Raw genomic sequence first — 21,529 nt, 5'->3', positions numbered from 1 at the left:
AAATTTTCGATTTGGATTATTCGGATTTGATTGTTTTTTTTCTTCAGATTTGAATTTCGATTCGATATTCAAATAAATCGAAATTATTTAGTTTACAATTTTATTTAAGTAATCAAGTACACTAACATGTGTTATTTCCGCCTATAGTGTTCGTAATACATAATATGAGTTTTAATCTAAAATTGATAAAGTATTAGAATGATAAAAAATATCTAAAAATGTTGTTAGTGAAAGCATAATTTACTTATTAAAAGAAAATATTTAACAAAAAAAATGAGACTAATTTACGACCCGAAACAACACCATTGATTATGTCTTTAATTTAAATTCTTGGGTTTTTTTAGAATTTAGTTTAAAAAAATTAAAATATTTTATAACAAATTGAAATTCATTTTCTACAAAATTTGAATCTTCGTACCGATTCGCTATTCACATTCTCCTTAATTCGAATTTAATACTATAAATTTGGTATATGGCAATTAAAATTTGCCACAATTGAAATTGTATAAAAAAATAGCAACATGAGTATTTTAATATATGGGCATCAAGTAACTTTAAAATCATTATTGTTATTAACTATAAATAAATGATTTTTTAGTAATTTGTACTATTATCAACGCCAATAATAAATTTTATATATTAGAATAAAAAACGAATAGTTTACACATGACATGCATTCTCTCATAATTCACTATTGACCTTTTTCATTTATTTTGTTTTACATTTATTTAATCTATGTTAAATTAAAGTTAGATACTAATTTATTTATGGAAGGAGGATGAAGAATTGAATGTACATGCATGTTCAATATCATATCCCAATTTAATAAAAATGAAACATTCTATGTAAATTAAAATATTGAAGCTTTTTCAAATAAAGAAATTAAACAAACATGTAAATATCTGTCCCACCACCAACCCTCTGCCAAAACAAAATAAAAAACATTTAAAAAAAAAAAGAAAAAGAAAATTCAACCCAAAATTAACATTGTAAAAATAGCCGGCTAATGGATATATAAAAAGCGCACAAACACACACTACACACACCAGAATTCCGAATACTCCAAATCCGTCTGCAAAATCCACACACAAGAATCATCAATTGTGAATTGGAACCAATCTGAATTCATCGGATTTATATACATATATTAATGTATATATATATATATATATACCTAGATTCATCGTCTCAGTATACGCTCAGTCTCTCTGATTGGCTCAATTATTCAACGTGCCCTAGATCCCCACACACAATAATTTATACACGTACATACAGATCTTCCCGCTCTACTCCTCCGATCTCCTTTCCCCGAGCTCGTAGCTGCTTCTTTCAATCAGGTATTGTCTGTTGATTTCTCACGGCAATGGAACTAGTTTGTGAATCGTGTTTTTAGAGAAATGTTTTTGTGATTTTTGTGGAATTGGAGTGGAGGCGAAGGGGTTCATTTAATGTGGGAGAGGGGATAGGTTGGTTGAGCTTGCCCGTGCCTATAAATGCTTCCTTTTTTTTCCCAATGATTGTTTTGATATCCGAGGAGCTGGCGTGCGCGTGTCGGTGGGGGAGTGGGATTGGAATGGTAGCCTTTTTGATGTTTGGGGATTCCCGATTTTGTGTCGAATTAGGTTGGTGTTGACTTTTTGGTTGCAAAGTTTCTCCTTTTCTTCCCCTGTTCTGGCAATAGAATCTGAAGTTTGGGCGGCTTGGGAATTTTGAATCTGACGAGATTTCTTCCTTTACTTGGTGTTATTTCCTTGTTAGCAGTTTTTTGACGATGGGATCAATGTGTGGGTACTGATGTGAAGTACTGTTTGATTTTTCCTTTATTGGCCTTGTCTTCAATGAGTAGATCTCTTTCTTTTCATTGTTGAGTTATTCCTCTTACATGTACTCTCAGTGATTTGAACTTTATGATAAGGTTTCCGTTTTTTTATTTTCTCGTTTCCTGATCTTGAGCTGGGGTATATGTTGCAGCATATTTTAATGGTAATGGTATGTTTCATATGTAAATTAAGCATTAGCTGATCTAAATTCTGTAATCTACAACTAAGATGATCTGAATTTGGTACATATTTTGGTTGACTGTCAGCTAGTGTTCCACATAAAAGTTCACTGGAAACTAGAGATATACTTTAAATTTACCTTCAGGCTTCAAGTTATAGTGATTCTCGATTTCCGCGCAGCTGCAAATGATTTGTTAATATGTCTTCTCTGCAGCTTCAGTTTGATAGCAGATCCATTGTTCTGCGGTCTGCTTTAGGCGGATAGGACAAGGATACTTCTGTTCATTTTGCACCTTGAGGAGAGAGGGGAAGGAATACACAAACTATCTGTGGGAGTGGACCCGCGATGCATAATTTCTAGATGAAGTCGTCTCCGGCATGGCGGCTAGGCATTAAAGACATGCAAATAATGCCAGGGTCTCGCCAGCGTGGTCCATTGAGAAAGCCGACATGGATTATTGTATTGGTGTCTTTAGTTAGTTTGTTCCTGGTTTTTGCATACGTCTATCCACCTCAAAATTCAGCAGCGTGCTATGTTTTCTCGTCTCGTGGTTGTAAGGGAATGCCTCGTTGGCTTCCGCCTTCGCCTGTTAGAGAACTTACCGATGAGGAAATAGCTGCCCGTGTCGTAATTACAGATATTTTGAACATGCCTTCTGCTATACCAACAACTCCAAAAATTGCTTTCCTATTTCTCACACCAGGTGCATTGCCATTTGAGAAGCTATGGGATAAATTCTTCCAGGTATTTAATTATTGCTTTGTACTGAAATGGTAATTTTGAATTTCGGCCATGATAATTCACCGCTTTTGCATTGTCCACTTGTTGACCTCTTGTTGCATTCTGAGTGCCACTTGTAGAAATGTTGTATGGCTAGAGCACTTAAAATATGAATGAGTTTATGTTGTTGTTATCTGTGGAAACCTGAGGGTTGGATACTATGGCAGCGTGATCTTTTATTACTGTTATCTCACAAGGGTCTTTGCCTATATAGAACTGTAGCAATACTAGTTAGCCTTCTTAGGTGAAGGGCACGAAAGAACATTCTCCAATATGTTTTGCTAATTGTAGTGCTTTACTTTGTATTTAAGAACATCGTTACCCATTATACTGCTATACTTTGTTTTCTCAGCGACAGCAAATTTCAAATAGCTGACATTGAGTATGCTAACAAAGTTTTTTCCAACCTTTCAGGGTCATGAAGGTAGATTCTCTGTCTATGTGCATGCATCCAAGGATAAACCTCTACATTTTAGCCGTTACTTTATCAACCGGGAAATTCGTAGCAGCTCGGTATGTTCCTCGTTTCTCATTGATTCTTGTTCATATCTGTTGGGTCATTAACAAATGTGGCTTCTGTTTTATAAAAAGGCTGTAATGGACAGAACAACTATCCACACATGAGGGTGGGAAGTGTACTGGTTAGGCTTAAGAGATTTTTATGTCAATCTTGTTCTCACCTCCATTTCATATGTGAAATATTTTTAAATTTTTTTAATTCCCTAAGTAATCAATAGTGTATATTTCTTGGACATGGTTCCAGCTGTGCATTGTGCTTGATCTACTATGTGGAATCAAGAATTACTGTTAATTTCTCAGTAATATGTGTACCAGATACCAATTGATACTCTCTCTACCTAATTATTTATTTTCTTTGGTTACTTAAAAGGAATTTTTGGCACTTTGTAAGATCTGGCAATCTGAAAGATTTATATTGCTGTACTAACTAAATCAATATTTGCTAAGCCGTCACCTTAAATCTTCAGGTCTAGATAAAAGTTTAAAACTCTGTAGATATTAAGATGTCATTATAGAGTCTTATTATGCCTATCTTTTGTAGGTAGTATGGGGGAAAATATCAATGGTTGATGCAGAAAGGAGGCTTTTAGGACATGCGCTGAAAGATCCTGGGAACCAACATTTTGTACTGCTTTCTGACAGGTTGGCACAAAATAACTTTGTGAAATCGTTTTTCTTATTCAAGGAATTCATTTACTGATTAATATTTTCCCTCAAATGCAGCTGCATACCACTTCGTGATTTTGATTTTGTGTACAACTATCTCATGTACACGAATGTGAGCTTTGTAGATTGGTAAGTTAACTATTTTGGGTTCGCCCAACATCTTTTTTGTGCTAGTCTCTTTAATTGGCCAGCTTCTCTAGTGGTTTTATAAGTTACTTACATTGTTAGATCTAACTATCATGTGCTAGGTACTAGAGTTCAATGACCTGATTAGATGTTCCGTTTTATGCATTTCTAGCTTTGAGAACTTTGACAATTTTTAAACATTGATGTGCATTTGAAAGAATATAAACACACCAAAAATTGTTGAGATGGAAATGAGGCAATGGATTGATGATTATGACCAACACGTATTTGAGATAGTTAGAAAGCTCCTGACACCCCTTCTCAATATTGACATTATCTCTACAATCACATAAGATAGAGTTGATAAGGTTTCTAAATTACTCTCAGAAACATTTTAATTGTAGAAGACTTCTCATAAATTTGGCATAGAAGGCAGACCGTGTAGATTTCAGGAATTACATCATTTTTAAGATGTCAAGACTTTGGAAGGTGGATGCAATCTTATAAACAGTAGGCTGTCCTTTTGAACTTATACGAAATCTGGGATATATACTCATGATGACTAGTGAATGTTTTTATTATATTTTATATTTTCTTGGAAAGCATTATTATCATTAAATTTACAAGAATGTTACCTTTCAGTAAAAGAATCCAGATGATTAAGTTAGTTTGTTCAATACTTCAATAACGGTAAAAAATATGAAGGTTGCTGTTTACACCAACCATGAGGGTATTGTTTATACTTTTGATATCCTTATTGATTAAACTTGAAGCTTTTGACTAAAGTTTATTATCGAACTGCCATCGTTGCAATGAATGGTATCATTGATGAAAGTAGATATGAGAGGAAGGAGAATTATTAACCCTTCTTTTGTGCAGCTTCGAGGATCCTGGTCCACATGGAAGTGGTAGATACAGTGAAAATATGTTACCTGAAGTTGAGAAGCAAGACTTCCGTAAGGGTGCCCAGGTGAATTTCTGCTTTGAATTTAGAGAATACAGTCCTAATAAAAACAAAATCAGGTTCTCTGGCTGAATAGGTCCAATAAATTAACTTCGATAAATGCCTAATGTTCACGATAAAGTAATTGAACAGAAACTGATTGTTAATAATTAAATTCCCATGTCCATTATGTAATCTGGCTTCATATTTATCTTTTCGAGAGCTTGTTTTATTGCATCCATGATTTGCCTATGCTTGATATATTTATTGTTTCGAACTTTGCAGTGGTTCACAATGAAGCGGCAACATGCTGTTATAGTTATGGCTGATAATCTATATTATTCCAAGTTCAGGGACTATTGCAGGGTAACAAAAGCTAATACTTTGTTTACATTGAAGTTTGATCAATATGTTATATGTTCCATACTTCCATAGATATCGATGAACACTTAAATGTAAATTTCCTGATATAAGTGGCTTAGACATGCTGTGTATATGCTCAAAATGGACGGAATCTGAAATTCTTTTGTGAATTAATGTTTGTTCTAAAATCTGTAAATTTGTTAATATGAGCAACTTCAGGAGATAAGAAAGTATTCCTGAAGAAAGTATTTCCATTTTGTTTTCACTAAACGTAGATAGATAGCTGCAATTGGCCTTCGGGATATCCCTTGCATTAATTACTAGCTGTCTCACTGTTTGAATATAAGCTCATTTTACTGAGTGACTTTTGCTGTTCATTTCTTTGATTGAACAGCCAGGCATGGAAAAGGGACGCAACTGCTACTCTGATGAGCACTATTTGCCCACTTTTTTCTATGTGAGAACCATTGCCCTTTTTTCTCCATCCTTTTGCTTTTACCTCTACGTTTAGTGTTTGAGCAAGTTCCTGCCTCATTTCAGATGCTTGATCCTGTCGGAATAGCCAACTGGTCAGTAACACATGTTGACTGGTCTGAAGGAAAGTGGCATCCGAAGTCGTACAGGGCACTGGATGTGACGTATGACCTGATGAGAAATATAACAGTATGTCATGTTATTCTGAGATTTTACTCCCATTTTAAGTATTCGTCTTTATGTCCACAATTAATTAGATTTTCCAGCCTTTTCCTCTAGCATTCTTTTAGATATTTTTTGCAGTCAAGTTATGAGTAGCTAAGTAGTATATATACTGATGCCCTTCATTTCTGACTTCTGTTGCAGTCCATTTCAGACAGTGTGCACGTTACAAGTGAAGAAAAGGTTAGTTTTAATATTCTACTGTAATTTGCTAATGCTACGTTCAACTTTTTATGAAAATAATCGAATCAAGTCCAACTAATTGGCTTGTACAATGCAGAAGCAAGTCCAGATCACACCATGCCTGTGGAACGGGAATCCGCGTCCGTGCTATTTGTTTGCAAGGAAATTTTTGCCCGAAACCCTTGACAACTTAATCCAACTCTTCCCCAATTATACATCTATATGAAAGAGAGATGACTTGAGTATCGATTCTTTGTGGATTCAAGCGCATCACACCCTTCGTCCCCGTTTCAGTTTTAACTTTCTGCTCTGGTAAAGCACTGGCTTCTTTCGGATTGCAAGCGCGGGTAAGGTGGCAGAAAGTGATGGGAAGTCGTTGAAAAGAAACTGAAGGCGAAGACAAGGCCGGTGTTGCCTCTGGGGACAACCATTTGTTGTTTAATTTTTCCCTCCATTTGGGCTATTTTTATGTTATACATTGAAAAACTCTGGGGATTTAGGGCACTATCACTATCTTTCCAGCTGACCTTTTGTATAAGTTGGTTATCAAGTTGCAAATATAGCCTTGGCAGATACTCTCTCTATCTCATAGATTGTTTTGTTAAAATTTTGTCAGGTTTTCTATATAGAATGAAGAGATTTTAACTATTAATATTGTTGAGTTAATTCGTTTGATGTTTTTAAGTAGTGTATAATTAATTATATATTTATTCATAACTTAGGTTAGTATTTGTATTTACATTTTATTTCCACAACTACTTCTGATCGTCCTCGAACCTTTAAGTAGCATCGAGTCATATTTAATATGTATGCGCAAAGGTAAAGTTGCTAGCACGAGCTAGATGGGGTTGCACATAACAATGCAACGAGACAAAGTTGTTTCATCTTTAGAGGCGATACTGGATCGCGAAATAGTAAATTTATACAAACATATTGGTCTTTAAAGTTTAACATTCTAGTGCACAGTTGACTCATTACCATATTCTTTTTGTCAAGGCAAATTATAACAAAAGTACACTTTATAAATATTGCTTAACTAATCATATATTTTTTTATTTACAAAGTGATTATAGTCATTAACAACAATTGGAGCAGGGGCAACAACATTGTTGTTTGGTACACAATCCCATCCACATTCCTTGCTTTGGAACACAGTAAAATGCTTTGGAATCCATTTTTCATCTTTCAACTTTCTCTCCTTTGCAATCTCTCTTTGTCTCTCCTCAATCTCACTCTTGCATTCCCTTGCTTTGTCCCATCTCTTCTCGAGTATGGCTCGGCTCACTTCACTCCATACTAAGCTCGACTCACTAGTCGAAACCGCCTACACAGCCAACATTTCATTATATATAATACAACATTTCATTATAGATCGTATCCGACTGTCTGAAAGGTCAAGATCCGTAGAATATTTTAGCATGTAAATTTTTTTTAAATACAACAAAGTGTTCTTTCTAATTATTTTTCTCTTTCAACTAATAAGTTGAGATTAGACTTACGGCCGTAAGTGAGAAACTATTATTGATTTTTTTTAAACTTGTAACTACTTTACCTTTGGATCCTTGACAATAGGAGTTTTTAATCCTGAAATTGTTTCTTTGGCATTGTAGATAGTTGTTTGCTTCCCATTTGCAACATCTTTCACCATTACGCTTCTAAACAATTGAAACAGATATTTAGTTAGTGTGAAGATTAAGAATTTGACCAAAGTTCGGTAATTTACAGATATCGTTGCGATGTAAATTCAATGAAATTACCTATCCCAGTGACCATCAATGTCGTAAATGGTCTCTGAAGTCGATGATCTAACGATCTTCCCCTTAATCGACCTATGCACCGAGGGTCGTGGCCAAAATGAGTTGCCTTTGTAACTAAGTTGCGCTTCAAGGTCAGTTTCTTGGCATCGGATTGTCACATTTCCTATCCATTCTACGCTCGAAAAGGGCAAGAATCTTATTATGAGTTTTGGAGAGTTGGCAACGTATGTTTCGCTTTTGTCGACCAGCTTTATCTGCCGTTTCCCGACAACTTCTGTCTCAATGTAACTGCCTACACGAGGTGTCACATTTTTGAAATAATTCAATGTTTTAGCAGTGGAATAACGTTCCACTACGTGAGTGGAAAAAGTTGGTGAAATGTAAAACTACTTACGCGAAATAGTCAAAGCAGATTACGCCTTCTAAATTCGGACAAATTAAAATAGTAAATTGAGACGAAGGGTGTAGTATGTACTTAGGAGGTTTGATATCTTTACCACAAAATTTCGGTATAGGAGATTGACACCATACGATTTCTATGTTGTGCTTCGCATCCGTAGCGCAGAGCGCAGATACCGGTGGGTGATGTGACACCTTCATGATCAGGGACGGAGCCAAGAAATTATGTTAAAGGGTAAAAATATGTACTAGTATGATTTTTTATAAAAAAATTTAAGAACATTTCCTAAATAGATTATATAAAAAAAATTCTAATATATGGAGAATTTATAAATTGGATTTTAAGGTTGATTTTGCTCAACGTACCTGCTCCACGAGCACGTTGAGCGATCCTACCGAGACGTGGTGCGTCTCTCCGAGCAGCGGGTTATACGGCCCGACGCCAAAGGGCAGCGGGCGCAGCGTGGAGATGCTCCATGCTGCGACTGCCACAAGTCTGCCGAGGGGCGTCTCCTCCTCAGCGCACTTGCTCAACATGTCGGATCTCACGCAGTACACCGCCTCCCCGTACAACTGCAGCTGCGACTTTGGAATGTTGAACTGCGGCGGCAGCTGCAGTATTATTTAATGAAACACAACTTAGTTGATAATAGTCCGTTTTTTCTATAACCAACAAGTCAGGAGAGAAAAAAGTTGCCTGGAGGCGCGTGAGGTCAGAGCCGGGCCTAACGGCGGAAAGAAGGCTGAGGATCCGTCTGATGATGTTAGGCGTTTTGTAGTCGGAATCGGAGTCGTTGCCGTCAAGAGATAACGGCGCCGTTAGCACTACTCCATCTCCTCTTTCCAAGCTCTCCTCTTTTACCTGCTTCATAGCATATGAATTATTTTTTAAATATGTAGGAATATCATATACTACTAATGTATATATATTGAATTCATTAACTGTAACTCAAATCATTGAAATGGCTAGATTAATTATTTTTGGTAAATTGTTTAATAAATTTGTAATCATAGTAAAAAAAGAACAAAAGGAAAGGGAGAAAGTTTGTTGGGGTTGTGCATAGAAATTATAAAAACCTTTGTTATTTTCGTGTATTTGTTGAAGTGGGACCATGAGTGTAATTAATTGTTGTTTATGGAATAAATAATATGATTAAGGAACACATATTTTTTCTTGTATAAAACGATCTAATTATGCGCACTATTGTCGTTGTCAATAAATTTAAAGCATGACAATATATTATAACTAATTATGAATATGACAGCTAAGAAGGATAATTTATTAATTAAGCGTAAAAAAAGGGTATTTGAGTGGAAAAGGCCGTTTTTTATGAAAATTTTAATACGATATAAACGAGAATCATTTTTGTTCGTTTTCCATTGCTTTGTGTTTTCCATGTCTTCACCTATATGTATCAAATATAAATTAGTCTTGCTTTACAAAATCCATTTATTTATTATATATAGTACTACTTATTACATTTCCTATTTACTTTAAAAGCATTAATATCATATAAATTTCATTATTCAAACAATTTACAATTTATATGCTTTTTGAACATTAAATAAACTTAGTCAAATAGCCATAACTAGCTGTGATTATATTTTTTCTCTTCACAACAATAAGTATATTTAGTAATTCATCATAGTTTTACACTTTTATGGTATAAAAATACTACAGAATGAGAACTAGAAACTAATGTGAGTTATTGATCTTTATATAATTCACTATTATCATGAAGAACATAAAATATTATGATATATATACAGTGGCGGACGCAGAAAATTTTGTTAGTAGGTGTTGAACTATATGCATAGAGATAGAGAGTTGAGACAAAAAAAATAAAAAAAATTAATGCGTAATCAGACAACCAAATACTGAGGACTTTTTCGATCGTTTTAGTTTATAATCATAAATGATAGTGTATTACCCCTCATATGAACCTAAACGGTATAAATTTTAAACCTCCGTGTTATCTGAAAAATAACATCCATAACAAATAGTGTAAGATATGCATTAATATGTATAAATAAAACTAGTCTAATGCATAATCAAAATGGTTTCGTATATTATCTATAAAATAATGAGAGTACTTGAATCAAATTAAATTACAAATTTATTGCATAGCATGTCTTTTGTCATACTTCCAATATAATAGTGACGTATTAATTAAATATGACAAATTAAAAGAAGAATAAAAGAGAACAATTGAAATTATAGATTAAACTCGTAAACCGTTATTAAATTTGCGTCGATTATATGGGAAGAAAATGAATTATGATTAAAAAGAAATTTTTAGTCAAGAAGGAACCATTATTTAATTTAAAATTTATTAACCATTTTCTAAAACTAAGTAATCAAGAAAATGAATTATGATTAAAAAGAAACTTTCACACAAAATACACATATTTAAAGCAATAATAAGTGGGAAGTTGCATCTCTTAACAGCTCATCTCTTGTTTCAATACAGTAATAATATATTAAATTTATAAAATTGAGTCTTCTTCTCACACTGCACGACAGCTATTACTTATTTCCTCTAAAACTTTTTGTTTCAGATTCAATTCAACCCATCCTATTATTTAATTTTTGTAGATTTAGACCTCAGCAACATTGATTTGGCAGGGGCTTATGATAGTTTTCGAAAATTTTGAAAATTAGAAAAAAAACATAAAAAAAACTTGTTGGAGAGGGCTTAAGCCCCTCACCCCCTCTTACTGTGTCCATCACTGTATATATGTATAGACACAGCAACAACATTAACTATCTAAGAGTTAATTGTATATATTTTAAAAAGTAGTTTCCAGTTTTATGTTTCTATCAGATTGTTTGTACAATTGAAACTTATATAGTCAATATTTAATTAATAGATGGGCTATACTGATATGACTTATGAGGAAATGGAAAAAAATTAACTAATAATAGTAAACATAATATGTAAATATCTATCTGTATAAATTAATGATGAAGTATTGAAGTTGACTATTCTATGCATACGAATATATTAAATTATGATCTGACAAATTACCTATATAATAAATGTTATTTAATATAAATAATTAAATATAATGACGCGTGGAAGAAGCTACAGTTGAAGTTTTTTTTTTTTTTAAAGTAGAAGTTTTCGATGTTGAATTTAGTTTTTATATAGTACTAGTGTCCAAGAAACTATAAAGTAAATTAGTAATTGAATATATTCTTGATTGGAAAATACACAAAGTTGAACCTACTTTATTCTTAAGATATGACAGAGGTATATTCAAATTCTTATTATCTGTAAGAATATTGCCAGTACAGATAAATAAACATACAATATATATTCCTTCATTAAATACTCAAAATCATTTGAGATATCATGAAAATTTATGAAAATATTAGACCATTGCATTAAATCTAGCGTAAATTATTTGCAATTCAATGAAAACCGCTAAACATTAGAATTACGATATTAATGGGATTCAGAAACTAAATATCGGTCAATTTTTTCTTTGCATGATTCTAAAATTATAGTAAAATTTTAACACATGAAAATCAGAGAGAGGAGAGGAGAGGAGAGGAGAGAGAAATGTGTACCATTTGAGCTTGAGGAGATATATGCAAATGAAACTTGGACAGAGAGAGAAAGAGAGAGAGATTTGAGGTTTGTGTTGTAAAGAGTGATGGTAAAGAGAAAAATATAGGATTGTGCCTTTTTAAAACCATTGTTTGATGCTTTCGATACATTGGAAAGTAAAACATTTCGTATAAGTTTTAGTGAGCTGCCCATAGAATACACCAAAACAACTGATTAATAAAAGAACTTTTAATTTAATATTAAAAATTACTCTATTATATTGTTGAGAATAAATTTAATATTATGTGAGCAAATATGAGTATCGAATACTATATCCGTCCTTGAAGATTAGAAAAACGACATGATTTTTAATGCACAATTGGTAAAGTAAGATAAAAGAATTGATGAAGTAAGAGAGAGAAAGAGAAAGAGAAAGAGAATAAACTAAGAGAGAGAAAGAGAAAAAAGTAGTGAAAGTAGAGTAGTGTCAGTGGATGGTAGAAAATTAAGAAAATTTATATTTAAGGGACGCCTCAAAATGAAAATAGTTTTTAGTATTAAGGGACGGACTAGTATTAAACTGATTATCTTAGCCAAAAAGTTTAGTGTATTAGCTTTGAAGGAGGTAGCTAGGCTTTAATTTTGCATGATAAATTATCAATTAGAGCATCCGCAGCGGTGGCGAAAGACGCCACCGCCGTCCGCGCCGTTGGCAAGGCGCAGGACCGCCGCCGCTGCAGCCGCGCCGCTGGCACGGCGCTGCTCGATGTATCGAGCACGTCCGTGCCAGCGGACGCACACGTGGCGCGCTCTCATTCGTCAACGGCATAGCCGTTGTGTTTAAACTTTTTTTTATTTTTTTTTTAAAAATCGGTATTTAATTATAAATAATGCTAAAAAATAAAAAAAAAATATTTTCCAAATCCCAAAAATATGGCCGTTTTTTTCCCGTTTTTTCTGAATTTTTTTGATTTTTTTTTATTTTTTTTCCCCAAAATCATCTATAAATACACACATTCATCATCCATTTATCACATCAAATCATCTCTCATTCATCTCTCATTCATAATTCTCATACAAACTATCAACACATTCATCACCCACTCAAAATCTCAAATGGATTTCACCCATATTATGGCGGAAGCGGAACGCGAAGAACAAGAATACTACGAACAACATCGTGCCGCTTACGAAGCATATGTCGCGGCGAATACCCCTGCTCCTCCTCCTCAACGAACCAGATCAAATCGACGGTCGTTCGTTCTGCTTTTGGGGATGAATTCCTTCGAGCACCCACCACTGATGATTGCCAACGGTTGCTTCGTCTTCATGAATCAGTCCATGGCTTTCCCGGAATGCTTGGCAGCATTGACTGCATGCATTGGAGGTGGAAGAATTGTCCGACTGCTTGGAGGGGGCAACACTTGAGCGGTCACAAAGGCGGCGGCCCAACGCTTATCCTCGATTCAACATTGTGAAGGCCCCGGCTCGGCTGTGGTACGTGAATAATATCGCCGACATCATGTTCACGTGTATTATATTACACAACATGATTATAGCCGACGAAGGGCCGAGGGCGGCTAGCTTCTACGACGAGGACGAAGCCGGAAGCTCAACAGCGAGGTCTCCCCTACGCCGAGGCGAGCATACGACGGTTGGCCAGAGGATCGAGACAAGACACACAATGCGCGATACTCGAATCCACAATCAACTACAAGAAGACCTAATCAACCACATGTGGGCGAAATTCGGCAACGAGTAGTGTCATTTTTAATTTTTAGGATTTTAATTATGTAATTTTTAATTTTTAGGATTTTAATTATGTAATTTTTAATTTTTAGGATTTTAATTATGTAATTTTTAATTTTTAGGATTTTAATTATGCAATGTTTAATTTTATTTGTCATTTGTAATATTTATTGTGGGTTTTAAATGAATTTTAATATTATGGAAATATTTTTGTGTAATTGAATTTTATATTAATTGTGCTCGTCCTTGCGGAAGAGCACAGTTGTGGGTGTTGTGCTCTTGCCAGAGAGCAGGCATGAATAGTACCGCCCGGGCCCACAACCGTGCCGCTGGCAAGAGCACGGTTGTGGATGCTCTTAAACTAGTACTAATATTTTTTCCAAACCTACGAATTAAACTAGTACAACTAGTACAATTAAACTAGTTTTGAAGGAGTACTATAATTTTTGGTTGATTTCTGATCATTTTTACTTAAATTTCAAACCTATGAATTTATAGTGACTTTATACAATTAGTAATTAAATATGTTGACATGTAATTGCTAAAAGTTAGTTTTATGGGATAATTAAAAATTATACTAGTAAAAATTTGATTAATTCATATAAAAATAATGAAATGGGATAAAATAATAAAAAAGTTTAAATTTAAATACTACTAATATTTTTTTCAATTTGCCGTCTCACATTGATAAGATAAAGGTTAGAATGCTTCTCTTTGATCCATTTGGGTGAAATGTAATGCCTTGCCGACTTATATTATTTTCATTGACAAATCCATTTTCAATTATTATGAAACATAGTTGTGGTCTCAACATATGTATCATCTTGCCAAGTCCAAAAATTAATAGTTGTATTATTACAACACATCCACTCAAAAATACAGCATAAAAAAGGATGTCAAGCCTACAAAAGCCTTTGTCCAAAGCAAGGCCACATTCTTACATGGTGAAGAAGAAGAAGAAGAAGATGGGCATTCCACCTTAATATACCACTAATGTCAAAACTTATACTAAAGGGCAAAGACTACAAGTCTCTACCCCCTTTGTACTACTTATCTATACATGGCCCATCTATATATTTTCGGAGACGAAAAACACCCCAACATCACGCGCCCTATCGGTTATAGCCCATGGCCACGACGGGGATCCTCACCTTGTGCCCCCGGCTTCCCTTGAGCAAGACCTGGCCGAAGCTGTAGCCCCCCGTGACTGACCGGACTGAGAGCGTGATGGATATCTTTCTTGATGCACTGGTTCTTAGGGTCATCGCTGGAGGGCTGGTCTCGATTGCCACGGCCGGGGACATCCTTGCTGATATGACGTACGTCTCCTGCTCCGCCACGTTTGTCACGGTTCTCGTCACTGTTTGGGTTCCCACAAGGTGTGAGATCGCGATTGAGGGTGTGTTCAGGTTTGATGGATGGCCGAGCGTGTAGTTGCAGGGCGTGTGCGTGTAGTTCATGATCTCGTGAGCATTGATCCCTGGGGTCGTGCACATGAATCCCAAGTAGTCTTCATATCCTGCAAGCAAAGAGAAGTCACGCGATCGTCCAAATATGGGCATCGGGAGAGGAAATTCGTTAGTGCCTCGTACCTGCATTGAAAATGAGACCGGGATCTAGAGCTGCTCGGGGATTGACATGTCCACTTCCATAGTCGAAAGGTGTTGCAGGAACGAGCGACATGGTCTCAGATCCGGAATACTGTTGGGCTTGAAGAGGCCTGTCTGCCCGGTCAAGGGTTGTCGATGTGGTCATTAAGGCCGACTTGATAGCAGCAGGGCTCCAGTGAGGGTACTTCTGCTTCAAAAGAGCAGCTATTCCTGCTATATGAGGGGCAGCCATGCTAGTTCCAGATATCATCGCGAAGCCTTCGCCTGCTTCAAGAAACGAGCTACTTTTACGATTTGTCACCTAATTAAGAAACACTATAAAGTGGTATTGCTATGGGGAGAGAACTTCACCTATGTAATTTGACTCATCGGTTCCGTTTTGGGCCCAAGCAGCCCAGATCAGAGAGCCGGGGGCTAGAATGTCCGGTTTCAAGAGATCGGCATCTTGAAAACTGTAATCTTTGATGTTAGGTCCTCGAGCAGAGAACAGAGCTACTTGCGGAGCTGAATTGTGGAGTATGGGCCTCAGACCATCCCCGATGCTTCCTACTGCCTTAAAGCTCTTTACTCGCCCCGTCCAGTCTCTAGATGTAGACACATTATAGTAGTCAATGAGATCCTGCAAGACGAGACCACCCAATGACGATATGCAAATAAATGAGCTAATTCTTCGACTATTAACATGAAGAATTGAGCAGAAAGGGGGAGTATTGTTACCGCTGACTTGGTAACATCTGTTATGAGGATCCCAGGAATGGAAACGGGAACGGGATCAAATTTTGTCCCTGGAGAAGCATTTTCAACTGCTAGGACAAAGCCAACTGCACCGAGGCTCTTAGCAGTCTCCGAGACTTTCTTTATTGAAGCAGTGCCAAGAACGAAATTGAAAGAATAACCACAAAGAAGAATGTTCCCCTTCACCAAGTTCTTGTTCAAGACTTCGGGATGCTGGCAGTCGGAAGGGCTATATTTGGCCACGGAGGAATCTAGCAGAACGTCGTTAGCGGCAACCAAGGTGAATGTTCTATTTGCATGCGTAGCAGCTGCAGAAAGAGACGGCACAGTAAAATCCACATCAATTTGAAAAAAAAAGGTACAAAAGAATCTATAGTGGAATGTTTATATGACTTACGAGATAAACCAAGCCCGGCTAAAATCTTCCCGTTTCCCATGGTGAAATGATTCTTGTATCTTCGATCATCGACTGCAGCAGCTACAGTTGCTATCCAGGGGCTGTAGGATAGTAAGGTTTTGGGGAACGGACCTCCATTTCCGGCTGCTTGTACAACAAAAACTCCAGCTTTGACGGCTGAAAGAAGGGTGGCGTCGAAAGGGTTTAAATATGTGGTTTTCGTAGCAGCTGGAGGACTGTTGGGGCCCACCGAGAGGTTCAAGATATCCACACCATCGTGAACAGCCTGTTAAAACGTAAAGCTAATAGTCAATGGCTTACTCACAGCAAAAAGAGTCATTGAAATTCAATAAAAGAAACTAGTGATATAAAATTTCAATTATTGAGCCTATATTTCGCTGGTTTGATATTAAAATTTCAGAGTTGAGCAAATTTATGGTAATATTGAGAAAGATATCTACTTGAAAACCAGACTCGGATTCGTTCTTGCTATACAGACAGAATTAACAGATGACAGAGTGTACCTGGTCGATGGCAGCAACAACGTCGGCAACAAATCCACCGAATAATCTATATAGGGCTTTGTAAACGGCAATTCTACACAAAATGTAGTATATTATTAAAAAGAATTTGGAAACTGAGAACATTCTGCGAAAGGTTTGTGTCATGACTCACACAAAAACTCAATAGTAAAGAACCTTACCTAGCTCGGGGTGCCATCCCACTTGCTCTTCCAAATTCAAATCCATGCAGCCGAACCGGAATCCCATTATTACCAGCAGCAATAGATGCTGTGTGACTATAAAAGTTATTGTTAAATTAATGTTTTGAATTAGAAACGTATACGTTGACAAAATACTAAGCTTAATACAGATTATCAAGTTTATAGAAAGAAAGAGGATTTCATATCTCCATATGCAATTGCCAAGCAAACTTCAGCTCGAGTGCTTACATTACAGATTCAATTCATTGTTTTGGAAATAAGAACAAAGCTTTTAAACAATATAAAAGTGCATTAAAACAAACCTTCCATGTCCATCCCCATCAAGGGGAGAATCAAAATCAACATCTGCATTGAATGCACCAGCGGCTTTAGCCGCTTCTGCAAAATGTTGAGCTCCGACAATCTTCCCGTTACAAAAGTCTCTCTTTGTGACTGGATCCACCTCGCATTTACCTCTATACTTTGGAATTGGTCCATAAGGATCGGTTTTATGCGTTGCGAAACTCGGGTGATGAGGAGATATTCCTGAATCAATAAAGCCGATCACAATATCCTCTCCAGCTCGGTCAAATCCACCCCCAGTCGGCCACACTCCCGTTGGAAGTCCCAAGAATTGCGGGGTGTGGGTCGTGAGTTTCCTCACTTTCCAATCTCGCTCCACAGACTTCACTCCAGGCGCTCGTCTAAGCATTTCTGCCTACTAATAAGCTCAGGTGTAAGAAATACATGTAAAGGAGTTCCAGTGCTGATAGGCTCGATGAATAAAGAAAAAAAAGTAAGGCAAAAGTATAAGAGCGGGATGTCACCTGCTCAGGTGAAGTATGAACTGCGAATCCATTTAAAAGATGACGGTAACTATAGAGTTTCTTATAGGTTCCTTCATCAAACAGCATGCCGAGAAGCATATCATGCCTCTTTTCTAGATGGCTGGCATATGACGTGACCAAATCACTGAAACACAGAAAGAGCGAAGGAACACAAAATTTTAGTTTTCAGGTTCATATGTGCTCATTGATGTAAATTTCATCAGTCAGAAATCAGAATCAAGCAGTAAACCTCATACGAAGTTTACACACATGACACAACTCATTAAATCAAATGCGCCATAGAAATGAAAAAGAGTTCGAGAACAGTGTGATCAAGTCTTCCTATAATCTCCCAACATATGACAGTTTTACTTGAGTGTAAATATTCATAGTGTAAATTACTCCAAGAAAAGAAAGATATCACATTACATTCACAGAGAAATTAATGAATGATGAATATTCTATACTGAATGTTTCCAAAGCTTCAATTTTAGCATCATCACATATAGAAATTACAGAATCGGGTATAACTTCACAACAGGAAAAGTATGGTGAAACAACTCCAAACAAGTGGACTTCAGAAACTTAACAAATATGACAAAAACGAGTTGTTTATGAATATTTCATAATTCTAAAAGTAAACCACAATATATTAGTCTCACTATTTTCACTAAAAATCAATTATAAGACCAACACCCGCTGATAATAGAGCAAAGTAAGTAAGTATGAGATAATTGAGGTAAAAGAAAGGATGTATTAGAAGCACCTGGTGACATCAATCTTCTCATCAGAATCAGAATCAACTGCAGTGGCTTCGTACCCATTAACGCCGCCTCTATAGCTTATCACAGGCTCGCCTTCTATCGTTACAATATACACCTCTGCTTTCCCAAACACCACAACTCCTAATAACATTAGGATCAAGACACAACCATTCAACTCCCCCTTCCTCATTTTGCCCAAATTCCTCCTAACTCCACAAATCCTCACAGATCGAATCTGTACATTGTTCATACACACAAAATCAATAAACACAGAAAAAAAATGTCATCCAAAACCATTAGCAAAAGAAAATAAATCAAGAAAATAAGCTGCAATTGCACATATGCACAATATCAATCAACTAAATCTCCCTTCTCCAAATAAAAGCTCAACCCCTTCACACACACACACACACATAGTATACAGAAATTGAAATTTTAGGAAGAGAAAAAAAGTTACCAGACGGATAAGTAAATAAGCAATGAATGATCCGAAAATGCAACTTGATGTTGAGATTGAGCTGTAACTTTACTGTTATCTCACTCACATTTTCTCCACGTGAATAATTTACCTACACCATAGGCTGATTTTATAAATAAATGTGTGAAGAAAGCGGTGGCATCAAGCAAAGAATCAGCCACAAAAACAATAAGAAACCCAAACAAAATCAGAAAAAAAGGGATAAAACACAAAAAAAAAAAAGTTAAGATCTTTACTCACATTGATCCAAGAAAAGAATAAACCCCCAAATATTACTGCACAAAACCGCTATATGTTACTCCACTTTTTCGAGGAAACTTGAAGCAAAATGCAGCCAATGAAATTCAATCATGAAGAAGTAATTTAGCGGTGCTACGCAAGCAGAAGCAAGCTAAATTAGCTGAGACTGTAGGTCTTTGTTTCCAAATTGATGTATGCTGGATTGAATTTTGATGGTGGTGGGTGAAAAAGGTTGGGAGTGAGAGTGAAGTGGAGGTAGTTAGGGTTATACTGATTGAGTGAAATATATTTAATGGGGAAATTGAGAACAAAGGACGAGTCTTGATGATTCCATTAAACTATTGCTACCAGCTCACTCTGCTCCACCACCATTCCCTCCATCTCTCTCTCTCTCTCTCTCTCTCTTCTTTTTGTTTTTCACAAGAATTCACATTTCAATTACTAGTATTTTTTATATTTTTCATATTTGTATGGATAAATATCGTTTATAATTTTATATTTTAGTTTATGTAAAAAATTATCATGGATAGTTACTGATTTTAGTTTTCAGTTTCGAAATTAAGAAATTGAGGGAAAATATTATCATAAAATAAAATCATTATTCTACATACTAAAATAAAACACTTTGTTGTATAAAATCAATCATGATTATCAATTTAGCCAAAATGATCGACCATATTGCTTCTCAATTACTAGAATAATGATGATTTATAACAAAGTTCGTATCTATTTATTTATATTCAATCATGACAAATGATATATGTGTGACATAAAAATAAATTACATAAATATATAGCATACAAACTAAAGAACACATTTCACATAGTAGTGGAGTATTTTATTAGTAACATTTTATTTTTTGTGGCAAATTAGTTTGGCAAAATGATGAATAATATATGTCGTGGTACATCTTTACCACCGTAAAATGGAATTAAAACTCAACGAGATTTCAATAGAGATACTACAAGTGTAGTCAATAAATACGTATATAATAAATTATTTCAAAAATTCAAAGTATTTCCGATAATAAATTGTTTCACATGAGATTCATTAAATCCTAGCTAGATGTAAAACAATGATGTTACCTAATTAATTAGTAGCCATGGAACATAAAGGCGACAAGCAACGCGTTTTGGTTAGTGAATTTTTGGTATGGAAAAGATGAATAATCATTTTAATTGATTGCTTTAATTATGGTGGTCAAGTTTTTTGTTGTCATAATATTATAGTCCTCGAGATTAGGTTCATAGTGCCAATATGTCCAAATATAAAATATTTATTTTTCTTAAACAAATTATTAATTATGCAAAGCTATGCTATTAGACTTTCCCATTAACTTTAGGTAGGCCATATTAGTTAATTATATGGTCAAAGAAATTTAATAGTAATTAATCAGATGAAAAATAATTTCCTGGATGCGTGACATTAGATTTATTGGGCTCATCGGATACCATAATTATTTCATCATCTTTTATCAATTAAAAGTAAATCTATGAAACCATGTCATAGTCTAGCTCAATATTAAATTTTCATTTCAACTTTATCTAATTTTGCATTTGTATGTAACAAGATTTCGGCTCCATATATAGATTACCATTTCTTTTCCTCTTTCCTCTCTTTCGTCACATTCTCCTATTAGCCCCCACAATTAATATTGTTGGTTTCTGGATTACAAGAGATAAGAGCCGGACGTAATACAACCCAAAAGAAGGAATACAAAAGAGGAAACTGAACTAGAATGAGATTACAAATGTAAAAACGAAACAGTAACCGTGAAAAATGTTTGAACCGAGTCGAGGAGGCCTCTTCCCGCAAGACGAGATACGCCCCGATAGTGCTCTTCGGTTTGGCGTGTCGTCCCCAAAGGTAAAACGGCTACGTCTCTATTGATGCAGCACCGCAATCAGTAGAGCTCCGGCAAACTGGATGGAGGAGAGGGCAGAGCTTCGACAGAAAGACAATGCAGAGAGGGAGAGAGCTTATGATGCAGAGAATGCTTGGAATTGTATGTCCTAATGCAGTGGTATGGCTAGCCTATT

At 35.6% G+C, this 21,529-nt stretch overlaps 3 protein-coding genes across 6 annotated transcripts; 1 reads left to right on the top strand and 2 right to left on the bottom strand.

Annotated features, from left to right (window-relative positions):
• The first annotated feature begins 1,028 nt into the window (after positions 1–1,028).
• LOC121784913 (glycosyltransferase BC10-like) lies at positions 1,029–6,929 on the top strand. 2 transcript variants are annotated; one of them, XM_042183186.1, is made up of 11 exons: positions 1,029–1,337; positions 2,215–2,745; positions 3,196–3,294; positions 3,842–3,942; positions 4,024–4,095; positions 4,972–5,062; positions 5,321–5,401; positions 5,793–5,855; positions 5,939–6,061; positions 6,239–6,277; positions 6,375–6,929. In XM_042183186.1, the coding sequence occupies exons 2-11, from the start codon at positions 2,362–2,364 to the stop codon at positions 6,501–6,503; spliced, it is 1,182 nt and encodes a 393-aa protein (XP_042039120.1). In that variant the 5' UTR covers positions 1,029–1,337; positions 2,215–2,361; the 3' UTR covers positions 6,504–6,929. The 2 variants fall into 2 exon arrangements, with proteins under 2 accessions (XP_042039120.1, XP_042039121.1); XM_042183187.1 differs by lacking the exon at positions 1,029–1,337 and adding an exon at positions 1,600–1,622.
• Positions 6,930–7,281: 352 nt separating this feature from the next.
• Positions 7,282–12,122, bottom strand: LOC121784912 (oxysterol-binding protein-related protein 4B-like). 2 transcript variants are annotated; one of them, XM_042183185.1, is made up of 7 exons: positions 12,008–12,122; positions 9,131–9,295; positions 8,800–9,045; positions 8,532–8,628; positions 8,035–8,326; positions 7,830–7,932; positions 7,282–7,601 (listed from the first exon to the last, which is right to left on the bottom strand). In XM_042183185.1, the coding sequence occupies exons 1-7, from the start codon at positions 12,008–12,010 to the stop codon at positions 7,314–7,316; spliced, it is 1,194 nt and encodes a 397-aa protein (XP_042039119.1). In that variant the 5' UTR covers positions 12,011–12,122; the 3' UTR covers positions 7,282–7,313. The 2 variants fall into 2 exon arrangements, with proteins under 2 accessions (XP_042039119.1, XP_042039118.1); XM_042183184.1 differs by lacking the exon at positions 12,008–12,122 and having other exon boundaries at positions 9,131–9,503.
• A 2,446-nt stretch (positions 12,123–14,568) lies between these two features.
• On the bottom strand, positions 14,569–19,860 carry LOC121784929 (subtilisin-like protease SBT2.6). 2 transcript variants are annotated; one of them, XM_042183203.1, is made up of 12 exons: positions 19,491–19,860; positions 19,230–19,341; positions 18,775–19,007; positions 18,009–18,153; positions 17,505–17,899; positions 17,182–17,277; positions 17,003–17,075; positions 16,479–16,764; positions 16,064–16,389; positions 15,698–15,965; positions 15,329–15,610; positions 14,569–15,255 (listed from the first exon to the last, which is right to left on the bottom strand). In XM_042183203.1, the coding sequence occupies exons 3-12, from the start codon at positions 18,960–18,962 to the stop codon at positions 14,849–14,851; spliced, it is 2,466 nt and encodes an 821-aa protein (XP_042039137.1). In that variant the 5' UTR covers positions 18,963–19,007; positions 19,230–19,341; positions 19,491–19,860; the 3' UTR covers positions 14,569–14,848. The 2 variants fall into 2 exon arrangements, with proteins under 2 accessions (XP_042039137.1, XP_042039138.1); XM_042183204.1 differs by lacking the exons at positions 18,775–19,007; positions 19,230–19,341; positions 19,491–19,860 and having other exon boundaries at positions 17,505–17,902; positions 18,009–18,150.
• Between the last annotated feature and the right edge of the window lie 1,669 nt (positions 19,861–21,529).

The sequence above is a fragment of the Salvia splendens genome, chromosome 21, assembly GCF_004379255.2.
Source record: "Salvia splendens isolate huo1 chromosome 21, SspV2, whole genome shotgun sequence".
Taxonomy (NCBI): Eukaryota; Viridiplantae; Streptophyta; class Magnoliopsida; order Lamiales; family Lamiaceae; genus Salvia; species Salvia splendens.
This window is presented reverse-complemented; position numbering and strand designations above follow the sequence as displayed.

Bases quoted from the DNA above. Each gene is read 5' to 3' on its own strand.
- LOC121784913 (XM_042183186.1), top strand. From the start codon at position 2,362: ATGAAGTCGTCTCCGGCATGGCGGCTAGGCATTAAAGACATGCAAATA. The intron at 3,943-4,023 runs GTTGGCACAAAA...CCTCAAATGCAG, and splicing joins TTTGTACTGCTTTCTGACAG to CTGCATACCACTTCGTGATT. The intron at 4,096-4,971 runs GTAAGTTAACTA...TCTTTTGTGCAG, and splicing joins AATGTGAGCTTTGTAGATTG to CTTCGAGGATCCTGGTCCAC.
- LOC121784912 (XM_042183184.1), bottom strand. From the start codon at position 9,304: ATGAAGCAGGTAAAAGAGGAGAGCTTGGAAAGAGGAGATGGAGTAGTG. The intron at 8,629-8,799 runs GTACGTTGAGCA...CTGATCATGAAG, and splicing joins TCAACGTGCTCGTGGAGCAG to GTGTCACATCACCCACCGGT. The intron at 7,602-7,829 runs GTAAAGTAGTTA...TTGGCTGTGTAG, and splicing joins CTATTGTCAAGGATCCAAAG to GCGGTTTCGACTAGTGAGTC.
- LOC121784929 (XM_042183203.1), bottom strand. From the start codon at position 18,962: ATGAGGAAGGGGGAGTTGAATGGTTGTGTCTTGATCCTAATGTTATTA. The intron at 17,278-17,504 runs GTTTGTTTTAAT...TAACTTTTATAG, and splicing joins GATGGGGATGGACATGGAAG to TCACACAGCATCTATTGCTG. The intron at 17,076-17,181 runs GTAAGGTTCTTT...CATTTTGTGTAG, and splicing joins GGGATGGCACCCCGAGCTAG to AATTGCCGTTTACAAAGCCC.